The 21,227-nt window shown below is 38.1% G+C and overlaps 1 protein-coding gene across 7 annotated transcripts in view; it reads right to left on the reverse strand.

Moving 5' to 3' along the window:
• Positions 1–8,911, reverse strand: part of PPP1R42 (protein phosphatase 1 regulatory subunit 42) — a 29,469-nt gene extending 20,558 nt beyond the window's left edge. For 6 of the 7 annotated variants that reach the window (XR_015807618.1, XM_088175820.1, XM_014872993.2 and 3 more), the window contains exons 1-5: positions 8,806–8,911; positions 7,450–7,660; positions 6,043–6,209; positions 5,431–5,569; positions 2,680–2,796 (exon numbers count right to left, since the gene is read on the reverse strand). Coding sequence is in view for 6 of the 7 variants with exons in the window: in XM_088175820.1 (XP_088031946.1) it covers positions 2,680–2,796; positions 5,431–5,569; positions 6,043–6,209; positions 7,450–7,578 (552 nt within the window). In the remaining variant the exon portion in view is untranslated. Of the gene's footprint in view, positions 1–2,679; positions 2,797–5,430; positions 5,570–6,042; positions 6,210–7,449; positions 7,661–8,707 lie in introns of all 7 variants that reach the window. The other variant, XM_088175824.1, reaches the window with a different exon arrangement.
• Between the last annotated feature and the right edge of the window lie 12,316 nt (positions 8,912–21,227).

Here is a 21,227-nt window from a genome sequence, read left to right on the forward strand (position 1 = left end):
ATTTCCTTAATTCCAACCCAAATACACTACAGTCTAGAAGACCTTATGATCCTGACTAAAGCAAACCAGCTTTCGAAGAATAAATGAAGTAGCAAGCAATAGAAAACAAAGAAAAGCCAATTCTGTTAAAATCAATTATATCCTTGATAATTGACTGGAGACATACTCTTTGCAAGTAGTAGCTAGTCATAGTTATTTTGCATGAATTCAGAAAAATTACTTGATTTTCTTCTGTCTACTGTTCAGACTGAATTATATAAACTTCAGTCAAGTGAAACAAGGTCATATGCCTTGATGTCTGTTAATTATGCTAACAAAGCCCTGTATTAGCCAGGACCTTAAGTGCTTGAATTTGTTAGTCCTAATTTTCAACTATGCTGAAATTAAAGCGGCATAGTTAAAAAGCAAAGGAATATGGGTTTTCATAATAAAGTGAAAAAAGTGAGAGAAATGTTTAAATATAAAATACCTATACTAACCACAAAAGTGAGAAAAGTCCACATAAGACTGTATTTCATGCATTTCTTATGCCCTTCATATTTTCCTCTTCCACAAAAATTCCATGTTATTCCTGCAGTTCACCAGACCTGCTCAGACACAGGCAGCTCCTCTACAGCTTCTCTTCCCACCAGGCGAATCCCAGCTGGGTACAGAGCTCTCTGACGCTTCTTTGTCATGTGGCACTGCCAGGATCTCTGATCAATGCCAGACATTCCTGAGGAAGTTCTTGACGGCAGTGATGGGAAAGCAAGAATGGGAAAACAGGGGACATAGTGCTTTTGGCATTAAAAAGAGGTAGACATCAGAATTTTGACAATAGAGGGGCAAGAGGGAGTAGAATGGAGGCAGCTGATGTGGGAATGAAAGAGCCTTTGCTGCATGTAACAAGTTCAGCCAGCAGAGCCCATTAAGTATACAGAACTGTATACCCCTAAAATCCTTGCAGCTTTCACAATTATAGAATAATGTATGCCATGCAATCATGAAATTCAGGGATGCAAAAAGAAATTGAAATATACTCAAAACTTCCCTCAGCTATTTTTTGAACAGTCTGTGGTTGTGTAAGATTGTTCCCCTGTTAGATGTCCACTGTGAGCTAAAGCCTCTTACACTGAGCTAAAACTGACTTTTAAAAAGATCCTTTTCATGGCTTACTGCTTTTTTCAACAGTTTGGAATTTATTTAAGAATTTATATTAGTGATAAGTAGAGCCTACCAAAATGTAATCCCTTAAAACTCAGTAAATTGTAGCTGGAAAACTGGATATCCACCTGCATGACACTATATATTAAACACATTTAATATGTTAATTAATTTTACAGGACTGCTAAGATATGAATAGAAACACCTTCCCTGTGCCATATATTTCAAAACTTGGAGATTGTTTAGAAAACACACAGGACATTTGCTTTCAAAATACACTGGAGCTTAATCCGAGTGTAATGGATAGCAAACTCAAATGCTAATTGTATAATTTTTCAACAGTTGTGACCATGTAACATAGAAATCTACAGGTCTAACTGATTTGGGTAAATATAATTCTGTTTTTCCTGATGATTAAATAATGAAATTGAATAAAGAATAAATAATATATAATGTATACACAGTTACTGAACAATGCAGTCATTTTGTCCTCTCCTTATTCTGTTTCAGAGGATATTGGTTTTTCCTATGAGATACTGAAAACCCTGTGTCCAGACTGGCATCCTCATTCTTAAAATTAATTGGTTCTTTGGCTATGACAATTTTCTTTTAAAATCATCACAACAGAAGTAAATTTTATTTATAAAAAAGAAAGAGCCAATATAAAAATCTCTGTAATAGGTTTTATTTAGAAATGGATCCGTTTTAAAAAGGGAAGCTTTGGGGAGATTGCCTATTTGAAAAAAGCCTTTTTCTATTTTGATGTAACCAATACATGCAATGTGATTTTAATTATTTAGCAAAAGCCTACATGAATTACATTTTGATGTAAATTCAATCACAACAGCCATCCAGGACTTGAAATACAAAGCATTTATAGTTCTATACTAAGAAAGAGGGGCATCATTCAACATTTTTTAATATTAAAGTGTAAAAAATTGAAGAGTCCAAATAGAGTAAATTCATGCGTTATGCACACAAAATACTGCAATCTCCACACTAGTAAAGAGAATTGCCAAATTATCTCAACAATCTGTTAAAAATATGTTGTGTTCTCAGAAGTAATAAGAATAGTTATTTTAATAATTACTAACCAATGAAAGTTAAGTTTACTAAGGAAATAAAATGTTTATGCAAACCAGAAATTAAAGTTTAATTCAATCAAGACTTTGTCTTGGTGATTTCGGTTATCATTTAAGCCAATTCATTTCAGTATTAATCAATAAAAATATAAATTTTGACATCCTAGGTAAATGCTTCTCCATTTTTAGTCTCAGTAATTCAATCAAGACTTTGTCTTGGTGATTTGGGTTATCATTTAAGCCAATTCATTTCAGTATTAATCAATAAAAATATAAATTTTGACATCCTAGGTAAATGCTTCTCATTTTTATATGAGAAAAGACAGCATGCTTGACAAGCCAGATTAAGTAACTGCAGAAACAATTTTTTTTTACTTATATATTTAGTGATAAAGATGAATGTGACTAATTTCTTAACACCCATACTCCATATAACAAATATTTACTTTAATACCTTCATATGTTTAAGTCGATTGTCGACTGCTTTAAGATAAGAAAGATTTTCCAAAACTGCCAGATCTTCTAATTCATCAATGTTGTTATTGCTGATATTCAATACAGACAAAGATTTCTGAAGGAAGATAAGCAGAAAAAGAAGTATTTTTTTCATGCCATGTATGAGTCAAGTTGTAAATTATTACAGAAAATGATCTTAAAAGATGAACAAACATATGAAAAAACATGCAAACACCACCTCGACATAACATACAGATTGTTTTATGTTAGCATTCCACCTTGTCCTAAAATGTAATTTATTCTGTTTTTGAAGTGAAACCAAAGCAAGATTGTTTCTCAATTATTTCAGAAATTCTTAGCAAGTACATAATTTTGGTTTTTTTTAAAAAACGTTCAAATTCTTTACAGAGTTCTGCAAGTGCTACTAACTCTACTTTTGAAGTATGAAATATACATTGAAACCGACTGCCTTTTTATAGAATCATAGTATGGTTTGGGTTGAAAGGGACCTTAAAGATCATCTAGTTCCAGCTCCCTGCCATGAGCAGGGACACCTTCCCCTAGACCAGGTTGTTCAGAGCTCCATCCAACCTGGCCTTGAACACTTCCAGGGATGGGGCATCCACCACTTCCCTGTGCAATCTGTTCCACTGTCTCACCACCCTCACAAGCAGAGAATTTCTTCCTAATAGCTAATCTAAACCTGCCCTTGATCAGTTTCAGGCCATTACCTTCTATCCTATCACAGCACATCCTTGTGAACAGTGCCTCTCCAGCTTTCTTATAAGCCCCCTTTAGGTACTGGAATGCTGATACAAGGTGTCCTCTGATTCTCCAGGCTGAACAACCCTAACTTTCTCATCCCGTCTTCATAGGAGAGGTGCTCCAGCCCTCTGATCCTCTATGTGGCCCTCTCTGGACTTGCTGCAGCAGGTCCATGTTCTTCTTATACTGTGGGCCCCAAGATGGTATCTGAACTGCAGAGCTGAAGCCCATACGTGCCACCCACATTGTCTCATTTAAAAGCTGGACTACACTGCTTTTCTTTCAGGCTTGATCCTACAAACCCCTTGTCATCCATACCTCTGATCCTTACCCCTTTTCTGGAACAGTACTGAGTCACATATTGTACTTTGCCATTTGTAACAGACAATAGTTACAGAGATCTTTACATGTTAGATACATATCTAAACATGTCTCAGGTGTTCATCTCAGGAAATATTAATGTAGTTTCACATAAAAGGAAAAAGTTTCTATCTCTAGAAAATGAGAAGGGACTTCTAATCCAGTGAGTTTAGAATTATACAAGGTATAAGATTTACCATTAGTTGGAAAATCTCTATTTCAGCAGTTTATATAGGAAAAATAACACACTTCAAAAATTTGACCAAGATCAAGATTCAAGATTTGACCATTGCAGATGGAAATTACCAGTATCATCTTGATAAACACAGTTCATAAATTTAATCTTCTCAGTCAGATTCATGACATTGTCATCAAAATATTTGCCTGTGCTACACACAGAGTTATACAGCCTCATGATTTTTTATCTATTTTATCTCTGACACCATTAAAAGAGCCAGAAACAAATGAAGAAGTAAAAAGAGATGCCTTTAAAAGGCTCCAAACACTTAGTACTTGAAGGATAAAATAGAATATTTTTACATTTAGCCTCCACAAAGAAGTTATATCGTCAAGAATGCAAAGTTGTTTCATAGAAGACAAAAGAAACTCCACATCAAAAGGCCTTAAATAAAAGCCACAAAAAACAAAATCTAGACCAGGCTGCTGAAAAACAAGGAAGAGTTTATTATACATTATTATTCTGGGAAGATTATAGCTATAAAACTTCCCTTTACTTTGATAATTTCTTCAATATAGAAGGAACAAAGTACAAATGCTCTCACAGTAATGACTCATTTCTATTAAAGAAAACCAGAAATACATGGTTTGGATTGCATAATCTCAAAACAGGAAAAAAGTAGAGCTAGATCAAATATTTATGATATACGTGTAAATAAATGAACTCACTTTTTAGTGAGGTTTTCATCTTCACAAAAAAAAGGCTCATCAAGCCCTGACTACACTATGGGAGATACAGCAAGAGGAATTTTTACAGTACAGAACTACATCCATTAGCACATAAAGCCTATTTTTAACCTCTTCAACTGTATGTTTTATGTTTTCTGAGCAATTAACATGTTGAAAGACAACTTCAAAAAGATTTCCTGAACTCTTGACATAACAAAACATAGAACTGCAGAACTAAAACTGAATGCTTTTGATTGTGGTGTTCTTAATATCCAGAAAAAAAAGCTGTTTGTGCCTTTTTTCCCCTTCCATTTTTCTACAGAAATACAAAAGGCAATAAATAAACAACTATACCAATCAAATCACCAAAATTTCAGCAAACTAATTCACTACAAACAAAATAGACTAAGAAAACCAAGAGTGACAAATTCCAACCCCTTTTTTATTTTATTCACCTTCTGTTGGTATAGGGTATCCACACACTTCCTTAATTCCTCTCTTTATTCTCATTTTCATCCTTCATAATGAAAAAAAAGAGGAAGTAGAAATTGCTGGACTCCTTGTAAGATAATTAGGGTGGGAGTCTTTTGGCAGGATTTTAAATAGTGTTACCAATTGGCAGAGAAGGAAAACGCAGAGTGATCAACTCCTAATCATTTCTCCTAAAAATGCTGATGTCCTGATAATTGGCTCATTGAAATTTTCAAAATGTACTTACTGCCAGGGAGTTAAGAGATACTGGATCAAAAAGAAGCTTTTCACCGAGAGGGAGATGTTGATTTTCAATATGTAGCTCTCTTAGTTCTCCTACTTTATCCAAACCCTCTACTACAGTGATATAGTTGCCTCCTAAATAGCTACAGAAGAGAACACAAGATAGATTTAATATCCTTTGAAAGGAAGAGCAAACACAAGGCTTCGATATATACAGAAAAATATTTTTCAAGCATTATTGAATAATACTTGGAAATTGTGATAGAAAAAGTAAATAACCTAGCATACAAGTAGAATATACACTTAACTGATTCAAGCAGTTTTTTGCAGTTTTATCTACTACTATAATAATAATAATAATAATTATTATTATATTACTATTATTATTACAAGACTAAAAAAATAGAATTATTTAAATGTAAATATATATGTCAAGATGATATGTCATTACTTTTATCACAGGACATCTCATTAAAAAATAAAAAGCAATTATTTCTATCTGAAAAGCAAAATTTAAGAGCTGAAAGGACCTTAATGGCTACATAATTTAAAAAATTTCTTAAGTGTCATATCTATTCTTTTTACTAGTAAAATAAATCCATTATTTTCAACTTACAGTTTTTCAAGTCTTTTCAGTGATGAGAGATTTTCTATACTTGAAATACGATTGTTCTGAAGGTAAAGGTGTGTTATATTTGAAGCAAAGTCCAAGTTCTGGATCTGGTTGATTTGGTTATCATATAAATACAGAACTCTCAGATTTTTACAGAAAGAGAGGTCACCCTGAAATAAACAATAGCATGCTACTTAATGTTCACTCACTGCCTGCTTCTGGAAGCTATTGATTGCTCTTATATTTAAGTTCTGATGCATGATTTATCAATTTTCACCTTTAGTATACATTTCTTAAAACTATATTTCCTATAAAAACAGTTATATATTGTCAGTTATCGACAGATTAAAGACTGAAATCTGTCATTACCATTTTGCCATACAGGCATCACCAGCAAATACACCACATCCAGTGTGATTTCATTCCCTTCCCTGTCTTCATCAGATGGATTTCAAAAAGCACAGGCTTTAGTGCAGTTGTCTCCATTAAACTGCACTGATGTAACTAGAAACCAGTTCTAGGCAAAGAATTATTGGTTTATACAAAACCTTGCAATTCAATCTATTTTAATATATTTCTGGACCCAAGTTTACACTCAAATGTTGCATTTCTTTGGACATATTCCTATGAAACAACTCAAAGGGCCACTCCTCATGAAGGTTTCTGTAAAACTTTGCTGTGGCAGACAATGAACCAGACCTCATCAAATGGACGGATCCAATTAGTAACTTGCTATGGCTGCACACGTTCCTAGGAGTGGGCTGCATAAACTCATTTGCTTGCAGGGATCTGTTCACACAGAACAAGCGATTTCTTCTTGACTGAAATCACACTTTTAGAGCAGAAATTAACCACATTCAACAATGCAGTTGTTCAGGGCTCAGCAGTTTCAAAATGTACTCAGTATCTTGAGGGGATCTGAATTAACTCAGAACTTACTGAAACCCTGTATACACTTCCTATTATTAAACTCAGAGGAAGGAGAACTGGGTTAAGTTTGCAGGTTTAGTCTTTGGAAATGGAAAGCTCATGGATTATTTTTTTAAATGAGTAAGCCCCAGGGAGCAAGTAAAAAAAAAAAAAGGAAAGAAAAAAATAAGTGTATTTTTAACCTGGCTAATTTGAAAAAGCCACTACACCAGTCCAAATTTGTTAACCTCACTCGGGTTATTTCCTGTTCCTGAACTCTCCTTTCCTTTCTCAGACTTCCTCTGAAATTTAAGGAATAAATCACAGATTGAAAGATTGTGCTGTGAGTTAACAAATTTGTAAAACTTGGCTTTCCTTGTTTGTCTCTCCAACAATGAACACATAACAAGCACAACATAACAGTAACTACAAAACATTAGAATAGCCAGTTTAAGAGGAACAATAATAATAATAATAATAATAATAAAAAAAATCCCTTACAATTGAATCTATATTTTTATCTGACAAATTCAGATGAGTTATTTTTTGCAGATATTGTCCAAAGTCCTCTTCACTACGATTCTTGTGACTGGCATTTTTAGCAATCAGGTCCATTGTTAGTCGAACCATGGTTCTGTAACAGGTCAAGCTGCTTTACTGCTTCTTTTAATTGTGTATTCCACGTGTTCTTCTAAGTAGTATTACAGAATGCCTTAAAAACAAAAAGGAAAATGTTATACTACTTGCATCCCAGATCTTCAACAAAGCTTACATGTGTATTTCAAATCTGACACATCCTCACCAATGCCCTTTTCATTTACAGTGATGCTATGCTGCTTATAAAAACCTACCCCTTTTATTGCTGGTATTTTATCAGGTTTTTGGTGTATTAATAACATTTAAAATATTTTTTCTATTTGATTTGTTGAATGAGATTGCTTAAGAATATTATATCCTGGTTTTCGTCTTTTTCATACAGAAGTATGAGTGCAAGGCTCCACAGCAGCCATGATTCTCACACATAGTAGCTAGTTAATGGAAGTTCATAATCTGATTATAAATTAGAAAATACAAGACACTCCAAACAGGTTTTACAGGCTGTAAGAGGTGGTATTAAGCCACAGGACTCTTTATATATCTGCACAGCACTTTCGTCATGCACACAACTGCTTGCTCTGCACAGTCAAAAACTGAGTTTTTCCCACTAAGGCATACTATCGAGGCTCTCACAACAATACCAATTTTTTTTTCCAAACTCTGGCTCATATAGGTCAGTTTATAAATGACAGAACGGGGGAGAGGGAAGAAGGCAAGTGGCCAATATTGAACGGGATGCATAAACGATCTGGGGATAAAGATACCCTAACAGATATAACTTAATGACTCAGAATAGAAAGGTCACCTATTTAGCCAGTACAAATATGAATGTATATTATGTATTATAGCTTATACACAAAAGCCCCACATTAGTGTATCAGAAAAACTGAGGAGACAGCAAAAAGCATCCCAGTGCTAAGCCTCGCACAGAGAATCATGCCTGCCAGCATTACATGGAGGAGAAACTGAAGAAAAGCCAAGATCGAGGCTGTGAAGGCAGAAGAAACTTTCTTTCTTAATAAACTAATCTGAAGCTCAGTAGCTTTCCTTCATCCGTACGGGATTTGCTTTTAACTTTTATTTTAGAAGGTGGAGATGAAGGAGAGCTTTGTGGGTTGCTTGTTTTTCTACTGTGAGTTTCTTGCTTGTTATATAAAATCACCTTTCTGAGCCCCTTCTCAAATCTTCTTCCAAACCCAGCGGAATAAGCGAGGGAAAGCCGGGCAGGTGTCCCTCCCAAGGTCCCCAGCTCCTTCCTACCTACATCCGTGCGATTTCACACCGCCCTCCCCGTCCCGTGGCCCCGCCACCGGCCACCTCCCAGCTCGGCCGGTGGGCAGGCGGCTCTGAGGGCGGGCACGGGCCGGGATCCGCTCCAGGCGCCCTCCCGGGAGGAAGCGCCCCCGGCGCGGCCCCGCTCTCCCCTCAGCCCCGGCCCGCGCGCGCCGCCGGCCACGGTTGCCGCGGCAACTGCACGCCAACCGCTACTGGCTGCGGCGCGCGCCCCTCAGACCAATCAGCGCCGAGGAAGTGGAGAGCAGGGGCGGGGCTTTCTTTGCGCATGCGCAGATACGATCCCCACGCGGCTTGGCACGGGCCGGCCTGGCTGGCCGCCATGTTGAGAGGCGGGGAAAAGAATGTAGTCAGTCGGAAGGGTCCAATTCCTGCATGAGGCACCTCAAAAGTTACACCATGTGCCTGGGTGCATTGTGCTAATGCTTCTCGAACTCTTGTTAGGCTTGGTGTTGTGGCTGCTTCCCGGAAGAACCCATTCCAGTGCCCAAGCACCCTCTATTTGGAAAACCTTTTCCTAATATCCAATCTAAACTGACACAACTTCAGGCCATTCCTTCGAGTCCTGTCAGTGGACGCCATAGAGAAGAGATCAGGGCATGACGTTGCACTTTCCCTCATGTGGAAATCGTAAACTGCAATGAGGTCTTCCCCTCAGGGTCGTCCAAGCTGAACAAAAAAGGTGACCTCGGCCACTCCTCATACAGCTTCTTCTCCAGACCCTTCATTATCATCCCTGCTTTCCTTTGGACCCTCTATAATAGCTTAATGTCATTTTATACTGTGGTGCCCAAAACTGCACGCAGGACTGTTGCAAAATGTGGATTATGTAAAAAAAAATTTTAGGATGTTTTAAATGTTTGATCTTTGTATACTTTCAAGTCTAACCAACAAGGGAGGTTTAACTCGTGAAACAGCACCTAACAAGCAAACTCTAAGTGATATCTAAGATATCTAGAAGAACAAATTACTTGCTTGTAGAATTGCCTTGCTAAAGTTTAGGGCTTGACATGCTTCAATGATCTGAGACCAATGGGGAGGTTAACAAAGCTTGTGAAAAAGGATGCTGGCTGATACTGGACACAAAGAATGCAGAATTTATGACCTACAAAGACATCTGGTAGAACTTTCAAGATAAGGGAGAAACTAATAAAGTCAACTCAGCAATTGTGATGAAACCAGCTCCAACTGAGTCAAAGGTGATTCTGGCAGGGGGAGATTTGCAATCTTTTTGCACTGACCCAAAAGTAGAGAAAGATTGGGCATCTGGACTAATAAGCATAAGAAGCAAATTGTTAGCCAGTAGTAGAATATGAATTCATGAGAAAACTTATCAGCCAATGAACACCAATTCCTTTATTTGCTAAAATGTATAAATTGTAAAAATTTTTGGTAGCTTGTGTTCTTGATTTGTGAAATTCTATCAGGCACATAAGTTTGTGCAATTTTGAAATAAATAATCAATGTCTCAGTGTAATTATTTGCTTGTTGCACACCAGGTAATAAGTACAATTTTTGTGGACAACAGCACTGGAGGTGAGGCTGCCCCAGCTCAGAGCAGAGCGGGACAATCCCCTTCCTTGCCCAGCTGGTGATGCTGTGCCTGATGCCCCCAGGACAGGGTTGGCCCTCCTGGCTGCCAGGGCACTGCTGACTCATGCTCAACTTTCTGTTGACCAGGATCCCCAGGTCCCTTTCTGTCGCCTTGCTTTCCAGCCTCTCATCCCCAGTCTGTGCATATATCCAGCCCCTTCCCAGGTGTAGAATCCAGAACCTGGCCTTTGTTAAACTCCCTACTCTTGGTAATTGCCCATCTCTGTAATTTGTCACAGAAGAAATCTTTGAAACCTGTTAATGCAGATGGGCTTTGAAAAACATCCCCCATGCTGCCCACCCCTACAAAGAGCTCTTTAACTTATTAATTTCTTAATAAGGCTATGTGTTTTTAAATCGTGTTAACCAGCAGTTTTTCTATTTGGTGTTGCCTCTTCTTCCTCCATGCCAGGCTTTTTTAGTGAGCATAGGCTACTGGCACAACCAAGATTATATGTTTCCTTTCCCTCATGCTTGAATTGGAGAAGTTAATAGTTTTATAAAGGGAACGGATACTGTATTTAACAGCAAAGTTCTACAAAAAAACGTGTTAGCAAATGTTTAATGATTTTTTTTTTAAATGATGAAACATTATTCCAGTTTATTGTTGGTTTGTTGGTTGTTGGTTTTGTTTTGGTTTGTTTAATCAATTGTATCACACTTTCTAGTGCCTTTACAAAAGCCAACTAATTAGTTGCTGATGAGACAAAAGAGGGAGGAGTGGCTGATACTCCAGTGGGTTGTGCTGCCATGAAGAAAGACTTCAGCATGCTGGAGAAATGAGCCAAGGGGAGGCCAAAAAAGTTCACCAAGGGAAAGTGCTAAGCCTGGCCCATGAGGAGGAACAGCTCCAGGCACCAGCATGGACCAGCTGAAAAGCAGCTTGGCAGAAAAGTACATGGTGGTTCTGGTGGACACCAAACTGTTCAGTGTAGCAGCAAGGAAAGCAAATGGTATCCTGGGCTGCCTTGGAGGAATATTGCCAGTTGTAGAAGGAGATCCTACCCTTTTTATTTAGTGCTGGTGAGGTCACACCAGGAGCGCTGGTGTCCAACTCTGAGCTCTTCAGTACAAGAGAGACATGGATATACCAGAGAGAGACCAGCTGAGGGCTGTTAAGATGATGAAGGGACTGGAGCATCTCTCTTTTAAGGAGTAGTTGAGAGAGCTGGGGCTGTCCAGTCTGGAGAAGAGAAGGCTCAGGGTGTTTCCTTCCAATGAAACCAAGATTGTAACTACATATCTCTTATAGGAAAAAGGACACAAAATGCTGTTAGGAGCAGACATGTTTTATTATGTAAAATATGTCTGAAATAACTTGTTCCAATTAATTTCAGTTTGGGTTTTATGTTTTCAAAGGTAGCAAATACAAGATTCTCAAAAATAAGGAGCAGAGCAAATAGGGGAATGGGGGTTGTGGGGAGTGTCAGTCCTTCCTGCTTAGGGGAAGACTCTTTATACTATTGCCTGTTCCAGCAAGGGCTTCCACAGAGTCAAAGCCTCCTTCAGGCACATCCACAGGCTGCAGGTGTCTGTCTGCTCCACCATGGACTTCCATGGGCACATCTTGACTCACCATGGTCTTTGCTATGGACTGCAGGGGAATCTCTGCCCCGGAGCCTGGAGCCCCTCCTCCTCCTACTCCCCCTCCTCTGATCTGGGGGGTCTGCAGAGTTGTTTCTCTCCCATATTCTCACTTGTGTTTCCTAGCTGCTGGTGTTGCACAGGTTTTTCCCCCCACTTCTTAAGTATGTTATTCTGAGGTGCTACTACCATCACTGATGTGCTTGGCCTTGGGCAGTGATGGGTCTGTCTTGGAGCTGGCTAGCATTGGCTTTATCATGGAGGGAACTTCTAGCAGCTTCTCACCTAGTATGGAGAAGCCACCCTTGTATCCTATCCCTATTGCCTGTCCTGCCAGGTGGGTCTGTCCTTTGAGGTTATCAAGGCTCTGGCTGCCAGGGACAGCTGTGAGCTGCAGAGCCAGGGTAGGGCTGGGAGTGTCTGTGATGGGCTTTGGCCCTATGACATCCTAGGGGACGGGTCACAGTGGGGCTGGTTTTCAGGGCCAGAGGTAAACACGTGAGGAGAGGCTGGGCTGGGCAAGAGCTGGGACAGAAATGTGGATTCTCACCCTGCATCAAGAGCCCAGGCCCCTGCCAGCAGCCTCACTCTTTCCCCTACCTGCTTCCATCTCTGTTCAGCTCCCATACCTGCTCCTTCCCAGACCCACTTGATCCTTTCTCTCTCTCCTCATCCAGGCCATGGCTGCCCGGATGTTCTTTAGTGTGGTGCGAAACATCATCATCCACCACCCGCAGATGGTCAATAGGGAGCTGGATGAGGCCACACGTGAGCGCATGTGGCAGCGAGAGGAAATGCTGAGACAGGAGATGACTCGGCTGCTGCAGGAACTGGAGCAGAATGACATGGCCCAGAGACACCTGCTCTTCACTGCCATGCTGCAGTGGCAGAGCTGGGCTGTAGCCCTTGTTGTGCTCTTGGGGCTGTGGTGGTGGCTCCAATATTTGAGAAATCATCATAGAATTGTAGAATTCTAGAATGTTTTGGTTGAAGGGACTTTAAAGATCCATTTAACAATCATCTCGTTCCAACTCCCCTTCCATAGGCAGGGACACCTTCAGTAGACCAGGCTAATGCCCCATCCAATCTGGCCTTGAACACTTCCAGGGATGAGGCATCCATAACTTCTCTGGGCAGCCATTAACCATTATTTCAGTGCCTCACCACCCTCACAAAGAAGAATTTCTTCCTAATGGCTAATCCAAACCTAACCTCCAGTTTAAAGCCATTCCCCCTTGTCCTATCACAGCATGCCCTTATAAAAAGTCCATCTCTGTTCTTGTAAGCCTGTGTAGGTAGTGGCAGGGTGATGTAAGGTCTCCCTGGATCCTCTCCAGGTTGAACAACCCCAGCTCTCTCAGCCTGACTTCATAGAAGAGGTGCTCCAGCACTGCAGTCAACTTAGTGTCCCTCCCCTGGACTCATTCCAACAGGCCATGCCTTTCTTCTGTTAGGGGCCCCAGACCTGGACATAAGTACTCCAGGTGGGGGCCTCACGAGAGAGGAGTAGAGGGGAAGAATCACCTCTCTCGACTTGCTGGCCACACTTATTTTGATGGAGTCCAAGACACAGTTGGGCATTCTGGGCTGTGAGTGCACACTGCTGAGATATGTCAGGCTTCTCCTCCTTTCTCAGCCCAGCCCATACTTGTGCTTGGGATTGCTCTTAGCCGGTGCAGGACCTTGCACTTGGCCTTGTTGAACTTCAGGAAGTTTTCATGGGCCCACCTCTCAAGCCTGTTAAGGTCCCTCTGGGTGGGATTCCTCCTGTCCAGTATGTTACCACATCACACAGCTTGGTGTTAAGTAAATTTACTGAGGGTACACTCGATCCTACTATCCATGTCACCAACAAAGATGTTAAACTGATTGGTCCCAATACCACTATCTATGGCTATGTAAAGCCCATTCAGCCCTAACACTAATAAATGGAATAAAGTCATGAATGTTTGGCTGCTGCATATTCTATTCCTTATCTAGCATATTATTTTTAGACAAAAAAGTCTTCCATAAAACAAGAAGTTTAATATTAATGCTCAAGACTTTGGCTTCTGAATTTGTACTGAGTACAAATTCATTTTAGATCAACAGATGTTAGGAATTATCTTATTCAGACCTCTAAGAGACAAAAGGATATAACTCTACAAAAATGGAGAATTAGCAGTGTTATCATCCTCCTATGCACACTTCATTAAACACTATTGTCTGCAGACCTGAAGGCCACCATCTCAAACCCCATCTCATATCAACAAGAACATACAGCATTTTGTTCCCACATCCTAAGAAAGCTGGGGAGGAAGGAATGGGATTTCATACTCTTTTGGCTTGAAATGATTTGATTTCATTACAGGGGATAGGTTACTTTCTTGTTTTACTTACATGCAAGATGTCATTGACCACAATATCTTTTTCCTAAAGCCAAGAACACTTACACATCACCCTGCTTTTCCCATTTTCCATGTGCAGTACAGTGGTTCTACATTTATTTAGCAACAATACTGAGACCTCTGCAAAGGTTTGTTGTAAGTTCAGAGCAGGAGAAAAGTCTATGTTTCATATTGCCTTCCTTTTGCAAGATTAATTCACATCCTTAGGTCTCCTTTTAGAAAGCAAACAAACCATGTTAGAAGAAAAAAGTCTTTAGTGGAGAAGCATTGCATTCAAACAAACATACAACATTGACAGAGGCCACAGGTCAATTCTTTGGCTCATTTTCTGTAGGAGCACAGAAAAGAGATCTACACATCTTTTTCCTGTTAGGAGCAAAACCTGGTGTTCCAGACAACTTTGTCAAAGGATTTCAGAGATAAATGAAAGGCTTTAATGTTTATGATGAGTAAACAAATTCCTTGAAGTTATTATAATTAAAAAACCCCAAAACACAACAACTAAACATAAGTGAGGAAAGTTCAACTACCTTTAAAGAGCAAGTTCAGTCTAAAGTTAAGATCTGTATTCATATAATTTGATTCTTCTAGGACTTCAAATAAAAGAAAAGTTTTTATCCTATTAAACAATGATTGCCTGGTTACAACTACTAAAACCTTACAAGTTGTTAAATTTCTTAAGTCTGTTTTGTGCAGCTCAACCAGTATGTAGACTGGGGCAAGCAAAACTCTTAATTTAAGTAAGTTGAAGCTTTAGAGAGCTGCTTCTATTTATACAACGTACTAGTACAGCTATTTTTACAAGATGGATGGACCTCTTCAAATCATCTGCACTATACACAATTGCATGATCAGAACAATTAAGTAACTGGACTGGAGCACCTCAGTCAACAAGGAAGTGGCATCTCAGATCTGCAGCATTAAAAGCTATTGGAGCCTGGAAACAAAGGTGAAGTTATTAGAAAACGATTTGTTTTTTATCCTGTCTCCAAAGATGGGTGATAGGAAATAATTCAAAACATCAAGTTTTCCCCATAGAGGAAATAATAGTTTGGCAAATATTGTAATGCAGTTTGACAGATGTGTCAAGAATATAAAGTAAAAATTATTATATGATAATCTGATTCAGAAACAGTCCAAAAATATACTGGTATCTCAGGATTATTTTGTCCAACATTGTACAGATATTTAAGTACTCACACAGTCATTCTTTATTCTTAAATAGGTGTAAAATGTTATTTATGTGCTATTTGTCCCCAGCTGATGATTTACATAAGTATTTGTGTTAAAACATTTTTGCTACTCTCAGAGTTTTTACCTAGATGTCCTAAGAAAAATTTTTCAAGTGGAAAAGGAAAAACTTCCACACAAACTTGGAATAATGAGGAACAGTTTGGAGCTTACATCACCATATAAAATACATACATCTTGTTTTAAGTTGAAACAGTATCTGCCATTTTCTCTACTTAGATCTCCAGCTCTGTAGAACTCAGACTGAAAATGCCTTCCTTAGAAACAGATTTAAAATATAAGCTTAATTTTAACCTCAAATGATGTGAGTGCAATTTGTCTTCAGCTGGAGAAGAAAGTTCAGATGGTTGTAATTACTAAAGATTGCATGCCATTAGATGCAGGCACATAAATTAATTTCCTTTTATAATAAAGTAATGCCACTGCAGTTGCACATAAGCCCTAAGGTAATCTGGGCTAGAGCAAACAGAAATTCACACAGGAAATGATGGACAAATTTACATAGGAGTTGAATACATGTTTCAGTTGAAAATGAAGAGCTCTGAAAACAATACATTTATAATCCCCTCAAAGGGCTTAGCCATTTCCTATCTGTGATGATCTAAAGAGAAAAACTATGCAAAACAGAGTAAACATTCTTTGGTAACAGCATTATTACAAATTTTTATTAAAGGTGGTAATGTCTGATAAACTAGAGATGTATGACCTTTAGTGCATAAACCCAGTAATACTTACATATGCTTTATCATCTATATTTTTAAAAGGCTAATAATCAATCTTCTTATTTCAGAGGGAAACAGACACTAGCTCTGGTAAAAATGCCTTGCTAAAATTTATGCTCTCCTGGTTTTTGAAAAGCCAGGAAGAAAACCCCATTCTCCTGAGATACAGTCCTGTGACCTATCCACTGGACCATGCTACTTCCCAGAATACTGTAGTTTTTGGAAAGCCTTGTATGAAGCAATTTTTCATAATTAAAAACAAACCAAACGTCACAGCAAATATTTCATATGTTAGAGGTTTCATCTGAGGGTCAAAATTAACTTTCCTAAATTACATATTTCCTTGTGGATATTATTCTGAGGCTCTGAAAACTAAAATTACAGCTCATAAAAATACACCCTGAGGAACAGTATACTTCATTAATTCCTTAAAGGTTTAACATAATTGTTTTTAACTCAAGAAAAATCTTTCAACTAACTGGATACTCTCTGATGTCAGTTCTTCAAGACTTGACAGACGAAAAAAGTTCTATGTGCATGCAATTAATCTTATATTTTATCACCCCATATTTTAATAATTTTCAACTCTTAGGGACTTGCACCTTAAAACGATGCTATCTCAGCTGTGTAGTAGTTACATTTTTTCTGGCTTTTAAAAGTATTTGTTTTTATCATTTTATCTTAACTTAGTTTACAGTATGATATACAAAATACCTTATGTTGGGATTTCAAGAAATACTTTAAATATAATAGTATCATTAAGATTGGAAAAGTCATTGCCCTAGCACTGCCAAGTCCACAACTAAACCATGTCCCTAAGTGCCCCATATATACTTCTTTTAAATGCCTCCAGTGATGGTGACTCAACCACTTCCCTGGGAAGCCTGTTCCAGTGCTTGACCTCTCTCAGTGAGAAATTTTAGTGGTATAATGAGAGTCCAATTCTGATTTGGAATTTTTGAGGCATAGCCATAAAAATAGATAAAATAAATAGCATATTTATCAAAGAGAAAGTAGCATACCAAGCTTATTTTAAAACATTGACATAAAATTTAAAAAAACCCCCAAAATTTAGCAAAAGAGAGAAAATAAGTAAGATGATTAATATTGAATTATATTTACCATATTTTTAACCTTATAAACAAAACAGTAACATGTCAGCAATTAGCTTTGCAGCTTGTATTCTTCCATTTTTCATAATCAACATTAATAATCAACTGGCATTACAGTTCATAATAAATGGAGTTCTACTGTAGAAACACTGTGTGTCTTGGGGCAATGTACTATGCTGTGCAGGACTGATCCTGGCTCATGGCAGCCTTATATCTTCTAAAGCAAATGTATCTGTCATACTGACATTTCATGAAACACTGGGCAAGTTAAGGGAAAATCAAAATATCCGAAAACAGCTGCAGTCAAAACTTTATAAAGGCACAAGTGATAGAAATGCAAGAACGTTATGCTTCATTTACTAAATATCAAGTTTAAGAGAGCTCATTCTATTTAATCTGAGCACATGTGCACACACTGCCACCAAAGGCAGGAAAAATGAGAGTCTCCCTTGTCAATTAGGGTCTGAACAGGGGTAAGGCGAGTTTTTCAAGAAATACCAAAGATAGATGTGAACAGAGCTCTTGTAACCAGGTCACAGTTGCCTGTTATTCCAGTACTAGAATCAAAGATAATTTATGAAAAGCTCAAGGAATATTTCTTCTGACCTGGCATGAATGTGAGGTAAGGAACAACTGCAGAACTTGTGATGCTGCTCAAAAGCAAAAGCTTAAGGTCAGCCTCTTTATTAGCTTTTTCTGAAGCAAAAATATTTCTTGACTTCAGTGAGGCTGCTTGTAAGATTACAGAGTTTGTGACAAAACCCAGACACCTGTGGTTAATGGTGCCAAAAATAGTTTCTGGGACTGAAACATTTTCTAAAATTTGTCTTTCTTCAGTGTACTAAGCTTATTATTTAAAATCCCCATTTAGCATAAGCCTTCAGAAAGGCTGAGTGTCCAGTAGATATCTAATGTAAGAGATCTAGGCAAACACTTAACATTTCCCTCAGAGTAAAGGCTGAGGTTTTGAAAATCTGTGTGCTTTAGGGTACAAATAGGAGCTGCTGGATGCAGACATATTTAGAAAAAAATTGATCCTAATAAATAGCCTGATCACCTAATTAGCTTTTTACAACTGAGACAAGGGAATGAAGGAGAACTATTTTGCCTCTCTCTGAAACTTTAGTGTACCCAAATCTTGAGTGCAGCGCAGGTCTGGGCTCTGTGTGTCAAGGTCAAAGTAGGATGTGGGATGTATGGGCAGCAAATAAAATTATCAAGAGGCTAAAGTGGCAGCTTTATAACAACAACATGAAAAAGCTGAAACTTCTCAATTTAGAGAGAAGGCTGAGGTGATGATATGATGAAAGCTAATGAACATAAAGGTAGAGGGTAAAGCAAACAAAATTGTTACTCACCCCATGCCATGCTATTAGAACTAGAAATACTCTAGAAAGCTACTAGATCCTTTCAGAACAGGTAAAAAAGTGGTCAGGTTCAGGTGCTCTCTCTTAGCAGCAAGCCTACAGCTGCCTTTGGGGATGGTCCATCAGCAGGGCTTTTCCCACAGCCCCTCACCTCCTCTTGCCTACCTTCGTGTTATGTAGGCTGGAGGACAGGACAACAGGGAAACAGAAACAGAAGCCAGTCCCTCAAAGCTGCATAACTCCACACAGTAAATTTAAAAATGAAAAAGGCAAGAAAAAACATTATGTCTTTTTTCTTGTTCACGTTGCAACAGAAACCAAGCCATTCAATCTTCATGCAATAAAATTAATTTCTTGGAGCTGTCATTTCATTCCTTACCAAACATTTCAAGGGAACTTCAAAGGAGAAGCAGATCTGATAGGAGAATGAAGCATCTTTGTCCAGGTAATCAGAGAATAAATCTGAATGGCTCTTCCTCTAGCCCACTCACAATAAGGCAAAGCAGTATTCTATCAGGAATTACAGCTTAGTCCTTCGTCTTTGACTGTCACAAATATGCATGTATTTCTTTGGATTTTGGTGGTATTAGTATGTATAGATTACTTAAAAATGTAATTTGCATGCATGAGAAAGGTGAGCATACAGGTATGCTTCAAAAAAGAAAGAACAGGATAGGGAAGAAGTTCAAACACAATTCAGCATTCTGTAATTTTAATATGTTGGCAAATACTGTTAGATGAAGAAATTGTGTTCATTGATTTTTATTTATTGAAATGTAAAAGGCAGTCAGTATTTTGGATGTGTGCCTGTCTCAAAAAATCTTACCAAAGAGAACCCATTTTTATGTGCTTTAGTACTTACTGCATTACTGCAGCTGTCAGCTACCTGATATATGGCACACATTTGCATAAACTAATTTCTAAATACAAAGTGTATGCACATGGGGAAGAATAAATCAGAGTATCTGAACAACATGTATTGTTCTCAGGATTACTCTTATTACTAATATTTTTGAAGTCTCACAACTGCTTGGTAGAATTAAAGCATCTTTCCATTAATGATTCTCCATTGTTCAGGATAGACCTGTGTGTGAGTGTAGATGGGGATGATTCCTTTGTTGTAATGATTGTCAATGCATGGAATTCTGATCTCAGAATTTGGAATAATGCTAGTATTAAAAATGGCTGTTCAAAGACAAAGGCCCTGTTATTCTGGTTCCTGAACACTGCAGAAAGGATCCTATGCAGGCAACAGGTACAGCCCCACTACATGTATATTTTAAACTGAGTTATAACACCATATGCTCAGCAAATAACAAGACACATAACTCAATGGACAACTGTTCACATAAGCATTTAAAATCAGAAGTCATTCAAACAACTTGGTATTTTAAATTCAGCCATCTGTGACTAAAGACATTGTGTGAGAAAGAGAATTCTACAAAGTACCAATAGAGATACCTATTAGGAAATATAAGATGTCTCACAGAAGTAGGGTGCTTCTTTGTGTAAACACATATTGACTGGGACAATGGCTGCATGCTCAAATTAACGTCTCAAAGACTTTAAGTTACTGGCCAGGTACACTTGCTGTATCTTCCTTGAACTTAAAAGGAACTGCTGTGTACTTACATACTGTGCTTGTTTGTACAGAAGTCTACTGGTGCAATTTCCAAGCAAATAAATACTTCGAACTATAAAAATACCACAGCTTTCTTCTCCTGACTCCTCACCACCACTGTCATGCTGAAAGAAGAATGAACTGTACTCCTACAAAACTGCACATCTGATAATTATCTCAAATTTACTAGCTATGATTAAACATATTTTTCCTATACAGTTGCATGCTGCTGCTTTAAAACTCTTGATGAACTCCTGCTTCAGGGTATCTGCATTTCCCTCCTGAATTACAAATTTTCACTGTATAACTTGCATCTTAACTTCAAATCCACTGGAATCTGTTTGGATGAAAAGGCCTAAATGAGTAATAGCTATTAAAATTTCCAGACCAAAACAAAAACAAAACCCACATAAAGGCAGAGCTACAGTTGAAAAGGCAAATCAGTGACTTAAGGTATAAAGCATAATGGCATATTGTATAAAGCATAAATTATCCGAAAAGTAAACATTCCAAAACCCCTAGGAAACTCAGGATTAAAGATGAAAACTTAAAAGGAATCAAAATATTTTCTATTATTGAAATGCAGTATGAAAGCCTCCAAAACAAACTTAGATCAGCCCTGCAGCAGCACCACATTGTAAGCCAGAAATTATGATTAATGCATTTAGTATCTGTGGCCTGAAATTAGCCTAATGCATATTTCAAAGGTAATTTTTCATTTTGCTCCTTTGTATGCAACAAGTGACTATGAC

Source organism: Sturnus vulgaris, chromosome 1 (assembly GCF_052056855.1).
Source record: "Sturnus vulgaris isolate bStuVul1 chromosome 1, bStuVul1.hap1, whole genome shotgun sequence".
Taxonomy (NCBI): domain Eukaryota; kingdom Metazoa; phylum Chordata; class Aves; order Passeriformes; family Sturnidae; genus Sturnus; species Sturnus vulgaris.